The 13,753-nt window shown below is 40.1% G+C and overlaps 1 protein-coding gene across 1 annotated transcript in view; it reads right to left on the bottom strand.

The window, feature by feature from the left end:
- RAPGEF6 (Rap guanine nucleotide exchange factor (GEF) 6) overlaps positions 1–13,753 on the bottom strand; it is a gene marked incomplete at both ends in the record, with an annotated part of 77,173 nt that overhangs the window by 17,549 nt on the left and 45,871 nt on the right. The window contains 10 exons of the mRNA XM_010022215.1: positions 594–782; positions 1,078–1,308; positions 3,249–3,357; positions 4,197–4,400; positions 4,737–4,844; positions 6,319–6,483; positions 6,800–6,952; positions 7,498–7,656; positions 8,576–8,712; positions 9,557–9,740. Coding sequence (XP_010020517.1) covers positions 594–782; positions 1,078–1,308; positions 3,249–3,357; positions 4,197–4,400; positions 4,737–4,844; positions 6,319–6,483; positions 6,800–6,952; positions 7,498–7,656; positions 8,576–8,712; positions 9,557–9,740 — 1,639 coding nt within the window. The remainder of the gene's footprint in view (positions 1–593; positions 783–1,077; positions 1,309–3,248; positions 3,358–4,196; positions 4,401–4,736; positions 4,845–6,318; positions 6,484–6,799; positions 6,953–7,497; positions 7,657–8,575; positions 8,713–9,556; positions 9,741–13,753) is intronic.

The following is a 13,753-nucleotide window of genomic DNA, read 5'->3' as shown; positions in this document are numbered from 1 at the left end:
TTTACAGAACACGTATTTACACACAGAATTTACACTTGAAACAGGGAAACAAGATTATGATGTGACATGTAACAAATGCTTCATACAGCCACCACAAACTCTGTTCCTACAGTAATGGCAAGGAAAGCCTGGACCTCACATACCCAAACATTTTGCAGTTTTTCATGTACACAGTATGCAATGTTTGTAAGACATCAAGCATTAACATCACTGTTGGTACCATGGCAGCTCTACTCCATCCACAATACTGCTTGAAATATTTGAAGATGATGGATGGACAAATCAAATCATCAGGAGTACTGGTATTGGGAACAGATGACAAAAGAGAAAGGTGCAGACAAGGACGCTCTGCTTCTACTGGAGCTCTGGTAAACTCCAACAAATCAAAGACTGGTCTCAGAGGTGGCAAATACATTTCTTTGTGAAAACAAGCTAAGTGTCACATTACAAAAAAGCTCCAGTCTGGACATGTTAGAACCACAAAATAAAGAGGTAACTGCACTCGGTGTGTTTGATGCTAAAAGATGTAATTTTCCTCCTGAACCAGCTGCCTTGTAATCATCCTGTAGATCAAGCTCATGCTGCTGGTTTACCTGAAGGATTAGAGAAATCCAGGATGCTAGTTGTAGGCTGCAAAAGGTCAGGGCTGCTGGATGAGAGGGTTCCTGGAATGGGCATGATGGCCAGGCTGTGCCTGCACTGCCGCGTCCCAACAATGCTGTCGTCCTGTGACTGGCTCACGCTCCCGTCGCTGCAAAACAGGTTGGGTTCAATTATGTGCACTAAGCTCCTTAGATTCATCTTGGGGTGAACGAAACTAAGAAAAGTAATGGCACTCAGATGTATTAATTACATGTTGTAGACAGGCTTTCAAAATAAGGACAGAGAAAAAGCATATTTGAAAGTGTTTAAACATTCGCTGGTCTCGTTCTGCATTTATGGGTCAGATGAGCAGTTTAAAAATAACATTTAAAAAACCCAACATAAGCGACATGGAGCTAACAACTGGAGATACTCAGCAACTGAAATATCACAACTTAGTAAGCAACAAGTGCTTTGGGATCAGAAGAACCTGACCAACCTGAACAGTTTTGGATGTCTTGTCTAAAATTTTCCTGATTCTGTTTCTCCCACCAGATACAGTGTTTGCTTTCATTTTCTTGTTTCCTTTTTCACGGGGAAACATCTGTTCCACATCTCCAGGCATATCGGGGATGGAGTAACGGTTGTTTTTCTTTTCTGCGATTTTGGGAATATGTGGAATTCCGTTCTTCTCTTGTCCTATCCTGCAGAGCAGCTCCTTAAACACTGTAAGAGAAGATAAAATCATTGTGATTGCCTTTTGCACACTTAAAACTTCACAGAGAATTCTTCTTTCCCCTCAAATCTTTTGCTTCCCACACCCCTGCAGTGAAAGCGAGCCCGAGAGTTACAACCCAGGCAATACATTGCATTTTAACTTTCATTCTAAGGGTGTGGGTCTTTTCCCCTTTAACTTTTGCTTTTGATTACCTTGGCAGAAAGAGCAATCCCCTCAATGTTCAATAAAACAATCACTCTGCACAGCACAGGTCTCCCAGCTACTTCTGAAATTAGCACATACCACAGCAAATTTAATAGACCTGGTCTGTTGTGTCCAGGTAGGTAATAAGGAAACATCATGTTCATGGCAATCAGCTCTATGTGTTTACTGACTGTGTTGTCTGCATCTTTTACGTAATGGAGTGCAGGTGCTTCCTCAAGGATAACTGCAAGACAGACTGAGACTCCACAAACCTGCCTTTGTTTGCTTTTAGTAATGCCACTGAACAGAAGCTGCATCAAATTTCCTATTGCATTTATCAAAGTAAGCCAGTCTATTACCAACACTGACATCCCAAAGACAAGTCCGTGGAAAAGACAGTGGTTCTTTGCGTTTCTTCCCACAAATAAAAGGTAAAACAAATTGATCAAATTGGATTCTCAATTCAAAATATTTCTTTAAAGATCTTTTCAAAATCTTTTTCAACCACTGCAGTCAGAAATCCAGTATTTTCTCTTGCAAACGTGGTGATACTGGGAGAATACGGAACCCTACAAAGGAAATTACTCAGACTGCCCCCATGAGCAAAGCAACCAGGACTTTGCATATTGAAAATCCCAGTTAAATTCCCTATTTCTATTATGCAATAAAATTTCAGGCTTCCAGCCTTCACCGTATAGATTCAACTGTAAGAACAGGGAACTGCTCCTTGTCAGCACCAGGTGCTTAGCACTCAATTAAAAAGACAGGATAATAAGTATCACTGTTGACAAAAGCTTCAAGACATGAATTCATTAAAATTTATCAGAGAAATCACCTTGAAATTGTAGCAGCTTGCACAAAGATATTAGAATCCACGTGTCAACATACGTTGCTTACATTTATAATACAAATGAACCATCTATCCCTGTCTCAGTTACAACTGTGCTTTATTTTATGTCATTTCACATGAGCCTGGACCACCAGTTACTGAGAGGTTTTATGCTTTTTTGGAATTAGTAAGTGACTGCTCACACCTTGAAACTTTTTACCTGCACTGTGATAAAAAGAAAGTAATAATTGAAAAGAAAATCAATCGTGACCAAGGGCAGGTAACTGGGGGAAGAAACCAAGACAAGGAAACCATCAGGACATCTCAGATTCAACTACAGAGGAAGGAGCTATCTTGGGCACAGCCTCGTTCTTTCTGTAGCTATGGTTATTTTGTTGCCTGAAGGGGATTATGGAAAAAGAACAGATGATTTGACTGAGATTTTAAAGAGGTATTTATGTGTTTATATTCACACTGATGATTAAGAGGCAACATTTCGATGTCATACCACTTTTTATATCCCCTTCTCAATTCAGCCTATCATTCTTAGAGCCATTCTAGAAAGTTTTACAAAGCCTGGTCTGGCATTTTTGCTGGGTTTTGGCAAAAAATATTTTGGTCCAGATCCCTTGGCTCTGTTTCAGCCCTATCACATGAAGGGACATTAAAGCTGCTTAAACAGTCATTTTGCATTTCTCAGGGAGCAGAGAGCTGCCCATGGCTGGCTTTGTGCCACTCAACGTGCAGCCCTTGGCACACATGAACTTCTCGAAGAAATGGAGGCACAACGAGGGGACTTCTGCACAACTTCTCACTCCTGGAGTGAGGTTGGAATCTTAATGCGCTTCTAAGAGCCAGAAAGACTGGAGTTTCCTTCACGTACACAAAAATACATCATATATAAAGTCTACTCACCAAAAATGTTTGTTTTTACAGTGATGGAGAGGTGAGTGTTGTTCCTTAAGATTTCCAGAGCTTTTACAAAGGTAATGTTCTCAAAATTCTGTCCATTTACTTCCATTATCTTTAAGAAGAAATAAAAACAGGGACTTTTAGGAGAACAACTATTTGACAGACTTATAAATACAAACGTGGTAATACAGGCACAGTGAGAACTTTCCAGAAGTTACTACAGCATCTTTACAGCAGTTGCAGAATGAAAATATTACTGCTTTGATTATGTCAGTGAAGTTATATCCTGTGACCAAGCCAGGACCTCCATTTCTACCTGACAAACACTTTGAACACATTTATTTCCTTTGATCATCTGGCAATTGGGACTTGCACCTGAATCAAAAGCAGTGGACCATGGCGCTGATATTACATCAAAGGCTGGATCTTGTTGTGGATGTTGTGGCTGCCCCATCCCTGGCAGTTTTCAAGGCCAGGTTGGACACAGGGGCTTGGAGCAACCTGCTCTAGTGGAAGGTGTCCCTGCCCATGGCAGGGGGTTGGACTGGAGGAGCTTTAAGGTCCCTTCAACCCAAACCATTTCATGATTCCATGATCTTCGCCTAGAGCGAACTGCCGTTGCTCCACCAGCCTCAGTGAACAGGGATGATCCACACAGGAATCGATCCAACAAAACAATCTGATGGCTTCAAATTAACCATACCTCTGATCAGAAAGTTCCCTAAATTAACTACAATTTGGTTTCTTTTCCCATTCTGTGTTGAAATACTTCAAATATTTAGAACACTATTTACTAGAAACCCATTTAACACATGCAAACTGGAGCTGAACTGTGGCATTCACAACAGGACATTAGCCAGTTGTTTGCTTTCAGTAAACAGCATCATCTTCTGCCAAGAACACCACGGTTGGTTGAACCAGAGTATTTTAAATGAACTTCATTCTTTTTACCTGGTCTCCACGCTTAAGTCCAGCTTCTGCCGCTTTACTGCCTATTTCTACAGTCTCTACAAAAATACCAAAGCCCTTGTCGCTTCCTCCAAGGAGGCTGAAGAACAGTGGTGAGTCTCTAGAAGGTTTCTGCAGGGTAATTTGTCTCCATTTGGCTTTGGCAGCACAGGCAATATTCAGCAATCTGAGATGGCCTTTCATTTTCTGTAACACAGAAGTCGACAACACAAAACTGAAAAAAACAGTTGTGAAAAACACCCCAAGTGCCAGAAAAAGGAGTTTTGATGCCACGGATCCAAATCTTTCTAAATAAACCTTGTCCTGTTTTGCAGTAATGCAAAAACACATAATTGAGTGCCCTGTGTACTGTTTCATATGGGCTTTTTATCTAAATACATATCTAAGAACAACTCTGTCCATGTTAAAAGCATCTATTAACTGTTAGACTTATAGACTCCAATGTGTTAGTCACTGGTAACATGCTGGCAAATGAAGAAGTGTAATACTAGGTAGTATGATCCCCTTCTATTTTGCTCCTACCGTATCTTCTAAGTTCTTTTCAAACTCTTCCAAGAATCGAGTCATAGCAGGATCTCCTTCAAAGTCATTAAAATGATTGTTCACCCACAGCAAGACCACTCTGGTAACCTGTAAAAAGAAAATACCAAATAATGTATGTATATATATATATTAAATACCCATGATTCTTCTCCTATAATAGAACAACATATGACAGAGTTCTGCATCTGCTCACAAACAGAAATAGAAGACATTTACACTTGATACCATCTCTCTTCCTTTCATTGTAGAAACAAATTTTGCACCTAATTGTCTACATCACCCAGTACTTAATGGTGCACAATTCCATCTTCTAAGTTAACTCTTCCTTATGCTGTTTATAAAACTTACCTTTTTAAAGCATCCTAATGAACTCCTTAAAGAAGTTCTAGGAAGTATGTTGTGATAATAAAAAACTTTTAGTTATAGCTTAAGGTTGCTTTTAGATGTGCAATAGAGTTACTACCATTCATTAGAAATATTTTATCCACCCAAATCATATAAAGATTGGTCTATAGCAGTTTCTCTTCAAAAAATAAACAATTTCCTCTTTTATTTGCTGAGACAGTTTTCTTTTACTTTCCTTTTCCTAATAGACAGTAGCAGCCAAGATGAACAGCATGGAGGAAGGCAAGAAGAAAAGCAGTAACCACAGCAAAAGACCCCTGACAATTTCCTACTCAAAAAAAGACAGCATCTTGATAGTGTGTTGGGTTTCCTTCAGCTCTAAGCTAGAACACATAAAACCGCTGGCAAGGAATTTTACTGCCATCACTTCCAACAAATTGGACAGGGATACAAGTTCCAAACTATGAACAGTAGTTTTCATGTGTATGTGCATGTATATACAGGAGTAGAACCTGGTTCTATTTATGGACCCGTTTTTATCAACTGCACCTGCCTTGAGCAGAGTTTATTTTAAGTACAGAGTTTGCAATAAGCTGCTCAAATAAAATGTGCTCAATACACTGAAAAGCTCTGCAGAAGAACATTATGGAAGACAAGCACAGTGTGATAGGACAATGGGAAATGGGTTTAAACTTAAACAGGTTAGGTATAAGGAAGAAGTTCTTCACAGTGAGGGTGGTGAGGCGCTGGAACAGGTTGCCCAGAGAAGTGGTAACTGCTCCATCCCTGGCAGTATTTTAAGGCCAGGCTGGACAGAGCCTTGGGTGACATGGTCTAGTGATCTAGATGATCTTAAGGTCCTTTCCAATCCAAACCATTCTATGGTATGTCCAAGAGATCATGAGCAGTTTCCTGCAGTTCTGGTGAAAAAGGATTTCAGAGACTGGCATTTACATCTTTAACTTAAATAGAAAACAGTATTTATCACTCTGCAGAGGAGAGGCAGTGTCAGACCTAATTTAGGATATTACACTATGCGCATACAACACACTGGAGAATCATGTCTTGATACTAGTGACAAATGTTTAAAATAGTTCATACAAAACCAGTTCATACAAAATAGCTGGAGCATAATCCTAGTTTATCATCAATACAAAAGGGAATCAATTTGGAGACATTTTCACCTGAAATACTAATCTCTCAGACTCAAACTGACCTTATCCCTGAGGCTGTCCACTGTGAACCATTCCAGGAGTTTATTGCCAACTTCCAGGGGGCTTGTTAGAAATGTTCTGTATGTTAGAAGGAAATCTTCAATGTAGGTTGGATCCACAATCGAATGTTCTTCTATTAAGTGCATGATGAGTCGCTCGGGTGTTGCCTTAAAAAATTAAATGCAAAACAAAACTGGTATCTCTCATCACAAGCTCTCCCCAGAGAGTATCTGAATGTAAAACCATATGAACATTACACTCCCTTTTGACATTTCAGTTAATGAAAAGTCAGGAGAAAATACACTAAAGTGTTTAAATCAGATCTTTATGCTGCTCTCAGCCCAAATGTTTTGCATAGGTAATACCTGAGACGAAAAGATGAACAAAACTGAGTATGTGTTCTAAGAGTCAAACCAAAATTGTATTTATTTACTAACAAATAAGGGTTAAACAGATTAATGGAAAGCACAGAAAGAAATTCACCTTGATAACTATGTGTCCTTTTCTGGTTCCACTGCGATCCAGCTCCCTGTGCTCCTTTACCATCACAATTTCTCCTTCTTCCTCCACTTTGTGAGTGTTTTTTTCCACGTGGTTCAGGATCCTCCAGTAGTCTTGCTGGGCTATACACACAAACTGCCCCCAGACAACATGGGTTGTTAATAAACACCCAAACCACGAACGTATCCCCATCTCTGGGCTGCTTCAACACACTCACAAAAGCACAGCATTTGATAATAACACTGCTCTGTTCTGCCCAACTACACCAGAAAGGTAGAATAGGAGACAAATAGAACTGGTCACCTTCTTACAACTCCAAAAGGTGGTTCAAGTGGGCTAAACATAGAAAAGCCAAAGCCTCTAAGAAGTGAAAATGGATTTTTTATATTTATCTGTTCTTACTGCATGTCAATCCCATGCTCAGCATGACTGCAGCAGACTAAGCTTATATTCAAGCACAAAGCACAAGTTCCTGTTTCTCACATAACAGCAGCATGAAATAAATCTCAGCTACTACAGAGCATAAAGTAACTCAACATCAGCTGAGCCCCTGACCCATAACATACCAACCTCCATTTTAATGCTTCTGGAATGAAGATCATGCATCAAGATGAAAGTAGTCTGTTTTCTTTTATTCATACTTAAGAATAGAAGGCAGTTGTACAGAACTGTAATCTTACCTGACAATCATCCACTTTGGTTCTGACCACTCCGTTCATGTACTGTTTGTCCAGAGAGGGAGTAATCCCAAAACTATTTCCCATACAGAGGCTCTCACTCTTCCCATCAGGATAGCTGATTTCCACTGTGCCATTTAAAATAACATACCAAGAATCAAGCTGGAAGAAGTAAAAAGAAGGATTTAAAAAGTGAAGCTAATTCACAACTTTGAGAAGCTGTTCCAGTGCTCTTATCTCAGAAAGGCTTATTCTTGTTGTCAGCTGAGTTTTGCAACATGTCATTCACTAAAAGGGTGCTCTGTACGGCAAGCAATGAAGACGACTGAAACAAGAATGCTTTTCAGCGTTCTTCATTCATTTCCCAACTAATTCAGCAGGGAGGAATGCTGATGAATAGATTGCTCTTTTAATCAGTGGGCTAATTGCTACAATACATTTATACCATTTAGTGAGAATGTACACTCTTCCCCTGGGTACCCATTTGGTCACTACCAGAGATGAAAGCCTACCTACTCCTCTTGGAGAGGTGACTTGCTATGGCCATTCCAGACATCTTGATCCAAGAACAGACAGTGATTCAGAGCACCTATGCTAGGAGCCTGACCTCTGACTAATTTGGTCTCCTCCTATTGAGTATGTATGAAAACTGCTCCTAATTTAGTCATTTACATTATACCACCTATGTTGCTGGGCAAGGATACCTCTCCATGTGAGTACTTAATGAAAATACAGTATAAGAAAGTTATTTTACTAATAGAAATGATGCATTATTTTATGCTACAAATACTCTCGGACATAAACTTCTTGAGATGTTAGCACTTGCCTGGTAACAACATCCTAAATGCTGGTTTATGTCTATACTTGGCCAAGTTGAAGTCTTGAACGAGATAGTAATACACAGGCAGAATCTCCCAAAGGGATGGACTAAGGTTTAGGCATTTTGGATATGGTGAGGGAAGAATTCTCTAACTTACAAGTGTGCAAGTGGTGCAACAGATTTCCCAGTCCTTCACTCTTACATGCCCTTGTTAACCCATTGCCTACAAGCACTCAAATTGTGCTGGAAGCAGCAACTTACTTCTTGGCCGTCTTCAAGTATGATGGCTCCTGCTTGCTCTACTACTTCAAATATCATCACTGAGCAAAGTTCTCTCCTCACAGACATGGTCATGTTTGCAAAGGCAGGGAGTTGATGCATAAATTCCAGTAATTGCTCTGTTAGACAAAGGCAACATTGGTATGAAGACTGTAAGGCACAGGGGCTCCTTAGACACCCCCCCCCTCCACAGGTGAATTAAACCTCTGTTAAACTCATGTTAAAATTGCTCAGTGGTGTCCCAGCTCCCGTTAGTGTCGCTGGTTAAATGAGCCCAGTATGCTTTTTGTCATCAAAGACCAGAACTTGACTCTACAGTCCCCTGATTGACTTTGATGGCAGCAATCTAGCTAGAGTGTAAAAAGCACTTCAGCTTCAAACATTAAGAAAAATTGAAAACACCCTTATGGTACAGTAATTATAAGCTTGATAGGAGCTTGAAATGATTTTCCAGTGTTTAGAGAAGTAATCTGAAGTATAGCATAACACAAATTTTACTATTAAAACTAATGCCAATTTCTAGTTAAACACTGCAGTAAATCATTTTAGTCTCAAATGGTTTGCAGTTTACAATTAAATATATCTGTACTGCAATACTAGTATGTTCACTCTGCCATTTAACAACTCATTCAACCACTTCAGGCAGTCAAAACTATCTTGCTACCTATTCCTCCCTTATAGCAACCCATACAATGACTGTAACACTTTACATCTTAAGCATCTCAAAGACTGTTCTTTAAAATACTTAAGCTTCTCAGAACAAATACTCTTTCAGATAGGAAGAGAAGAAATCAATTCTTTTAATCATTCAATTAAGTGTATCACTAGAGCAAAGTGATTTCTGGAAGACATTACTATTTTGAGGACATACACTTAATGTTAACTCGCTCAACAGTTTTCAGATAGGCCTCTTACAGATGTTATATGATATAGTTCTACATAAAGATCTTTTTTTCTCCTCACCAATATCATCATCAGTTTTATCTGCGGGCTCTTTCTCAAGGCACTCTCGTACAACATCTCGCCCTAGAAGTGGATCGGAAGTTCTGTCAATGTCTTCGTCCTCCTCCTCTTCTTCATCTTCAGAGTCTACAGGTGCTTCTGGAAGACCTGTTAAATCAACGTCTCCCATCTCACTCTCTGTAGCCTACAAAGCAAACATCCATCAGACAAAGAGTTCAGTGTCTTCAGTTTAGGGATTTACGGGTTTAGGTAGTTAATACAACAAAAGAAATTCTGTGACCAAAAATCCAAAGCAGAAATTGTAACAGCTCCCTCTGTGAACACCATGAAAAACACGTTACATTGAAATCTACGGTCACTGGATGGTACAAATACCATTGGCATAAAGCAACACCATGCTACAGGCATTACAATCATAAGTTCTGAAACAAAATTAACATGGGGCATTTGTTCTATGTCTTTACGTATATTCCTCCCCAACCCCAGTGAGCTACAGGCAACATACACCCACCAGTATTAACTGCGTGACACTAAAAAGCAAAGCAGATCGAGTTGCTGAAATGGAAGGGATCTGATCTCATTTTGTTTTTATAGCATGGATTTTAATCCTGGCATAGAGCAAGCATGGCAGGAGGAGTATATAAAGGGATGAAGGGGTGAGATAAGGATGACTTTTCTTTCCTCTGTTGGCTGATTCTCATTTGATAGCATTGACTTTTGCTTGCAAATTCACATAAACAAGATGGTTTTTCACAATTTGAGACCCTGTATTTCTAACGAAATAATGCAGTGATTCAGTTACCCAATGGTTAGATTCACTGGTTACCCAATGGTGTAGACACATCTCTACTGTCATCAATAGATGGCAACAGAGACATCACACTGAGCAGCCACGCGACGCACTGGTGGAAGAGAATGCAACACTGGCAACAAGAAGCAGAATCGCACAAGACTCACTTGCAATAATTCCTTATGTAAAGTTTAAATGATGTAATTGCATGAAAATAACTTTGCAAACAGATGGGAGGCAAGGGGGAAAAAAAGAAGCTTCAAATTTTCAATTTCCACCAAGGAGTTTCTCCATCACTTTTTTTTTAGTTGAAGCCAGCATGCAAATCCTTTCTGTTTAAATTCAAGAAGTTGAACAACAAGATGTGTTATACTGAGAAGTATAAAGCAATTACATAAAGACTGCCAGAAAATGGAGTTTAGCTTTTTAAATGAACACATTGACAATATTCCCTTTCACTTTAAAATAAATCCTGGGGATATTACAAAAACATGGAACAAACCAACACAGCAAATACTCTGCACGTTCACGATACCACGAAACTAGAGGATGGGGTCCTGTCCAACCTGACTTTGAACACTTCAGTGATGGGGCAGCCACAGCTTCTCTGCGCTACCTCTTCCAGTGACTCAACATCTCCTCTTCTGCAGTTTAAAACTGTTGCCCCTGGAACTGCCACAACAGGTCCTGCAATGAAGTCTCTTTGGAGCCTTGTTCCCTTTCCTCCAGCACTAGGGACTTCCTTTTACTGCCATGACTTTTCAAGTAAGATGGAGAGTGTCTGTAGTAGCTACAGCATCCAACTCTGGACCTGGGATGCATCTTGTTGGCTCCCATGGACTTGTGTATGTTCATGTCCTGAGGCTGTCTCAAACCTGATCTTCTGTTACCATGGGAAGGAATTCATTCCCCCAGTCACCACCTTGAGGTTCAGGGACTTGAGAGATGTGGGAAGAGTGACTACTGAGGCAAAAAAATTCACTGCCTCAACCCCCTCCACGTCACTGGTTCTCCTGTCTTGTTTATGGAGGGAAGGGAGCACATTTTCTCTAATCTTCTTTTTCTGACTAATACACCCTTCTTATCCTTTACATCCTTTGCTAAATCCAGCTCCAACCATGCCTTGCCTTCCCTGATCCCAACCCCACACCCGCAGGCACTGTCCCTATCTTCCTCCCAGCAGAACGTCCCTGGTCCAACCGTGTGCATTTCCTCTTTGTGCTTCAGTTTTCACATGAGGTCTTCATCCAGCCATGCTGGTCTCCTGCCTTCCCTGCCTCATACAAAATAACACTCATTTTAAGTGATTTAATTACAGCAGACTGTGCTGCCTCCATCTTCCCACACGCTCCATGTTGATCAGCTAATGCCAGCCCCAGCACTTTGACAGATGAGCAGCATTTCCTTCTCTGACTAGACAGAAAAATACTGGGCTTTAGATATCACCTTGGACCTTTTGAGCTTGCTCTCATTTTAATTATTAGCCAGCAAACCTAAGAAATAAGGCTGAAATGACTTAACATCAATATTTCTTTCAGAGGAGGGTAAGGGGATATATAGGGTTAAATCTGTTTTACATTACATCACTTTACTGGCTTATGTAGCTCACATTAACAGTTCTGGAATTAAGCCCAAGTGCAAATTGTGCTTGGAGAGTCTCAGCAGCACGTGATCCACACAGCATTTTATGCAAGGACTTTTCTAGCATTTCTTCAGCTGAACAGCCACAATTTATATCAACTTCTGCAGGCAGACTAAGACAGAACTAATTCCCACTTTGATAAACTCAAGCTAAGCTACAGAACAGGCGACGGGGTCTACAGAAAAGTGATTCTTTAACATTTTCATTGTATATTCTATATAGGAAAATAAACCAATCTTTTCTTGATAAACATTATCACTTGATCGAGCTATGAAATAAGAGATGATCCTCAAACTGTGTTTCAAAGATTACATGCAGATGGTTGACAAAATGTTGGCAGGTCAGACAGTACTGGAAGGGACAGGAAGGGTTTTGTTCCTAAAGCCATCTGCAGAAGTGGCTGTTCTTTCCAAGCATGATGCCCCAGCTGTTTCCATTATCAAATATCAAAATCATCCTTAACAGAAACATTTATGAATCACTAATGTACAGACTGAAAGCAGAAGCTGCAATCTCCAAATCTTACACAAACATGGATTTTCAGGATTGGGTCTATTGGGCAGGAAGTATCTACTGAGAAGACTGCAGGAACAGCCTCAAACAGTGCATGTCAGGGGGATCACCTGGGAAGTTAACACCAGATCATGGTCAAAACACTTATCTGCTACCTTAAAATACATTATTACTCTAAGTAACACTGCAAATTTTGCCAGTTAACGTGTTTCAGCTCTGTCTGCCCAACGTCCATTATGGCAATGTCCCATCCACTGGCCTACGCTTTGGAAGCCGAACACTTAAGAACAAGCCCTTGCAACGTTGCAGTGACAATGACACGAACTGCACTATAATGTGTGTCAGAAACATACGCTGACACCACTTAAAAGATTTCCTGTAATAACTCCATATGATAACGGATTTAATGCTTGTGACTCCTGATGCAACCTGCTATTAAGAACAAGGGTTTTTTCTCCCCTTCCCTCCTGTCAATTCTGTCAGGAGAAAAATGTCCAAGCCTTTCTTCAGAATTGATAGAAAAACCCTCAAGTAAAGCCCACTCCCTAATGCATATTTTATAGATAATCCATTTTAATATCCAAACCTTAACCACAATTGGAATTACTGCTGGGCAATAATGTTGCTGCCCACAAATAGCATATACTGCCAAAGTGATAAATGAGAGATTGAAAATAAAGACAAAGAGAGAAGCTTTAAGTACATCACTGACAGAAGTAACCAGATAAGAAACAATTGGCTGGTCATTAAGAGAACAGCACAGCAAGCTGTCGATGCAGGGAACTAACTCATTCTAGTAGAGTGAGACTCTACCCACCTACGTGTGGAGAGAGGAGCTGGATTACCTGCTGCCCTGGCCTGTCCCAGGAAAGGGCAAAGAAAGATGCTTTCACTCTGCAATACCTGTTGAATTATTTTTCCCTGAGGATACCAACTATAGGTCAAAGAAGCTGAGGGATAAAATCCCTCGTTTCAGCTTCTGTATGCATAACCACACAGCTTCCACTACTTCTGTGGTTCTGAAACTAAGCATACTGTCAGAAATGGGTTGAATGAAAAATAATAGTAATAAAAACCCACTTGAAGCAAATTAAAGTTGTTTTAAAAACTGTAATGAATAACTTACTTTATTCTATTAAACAAAAAAACCCTACATCTGACAGAGAAACAACTGCTCTGCAGTATCCCAGGGAAGTTGGACTTTGCAACAGACACATTTGGGCATTTTACCACACAAAGACACTGAAAGCTC

The sequence above is a fragment of the Nestor notabilis genome, unplaced genomic scaffold, assembly GCF_000696875.1.
Source record: "Nestor notabilis isolate BGI_N333 unplaced genomic scaffold, ASM69687v1 scaffold5029, whole genome shotgun sequence".
NCBI classification, from domain to species: Eukaryota; Metazoa; Chordata; class Aves; order Psittaciformes; family Psittacidae; genus Nestor; species Nestor notabilis.
Note: the sequence above shows the minus strand (reverse complement) of the source record. Positions and strands in the feature narration are given on the sequence as shown.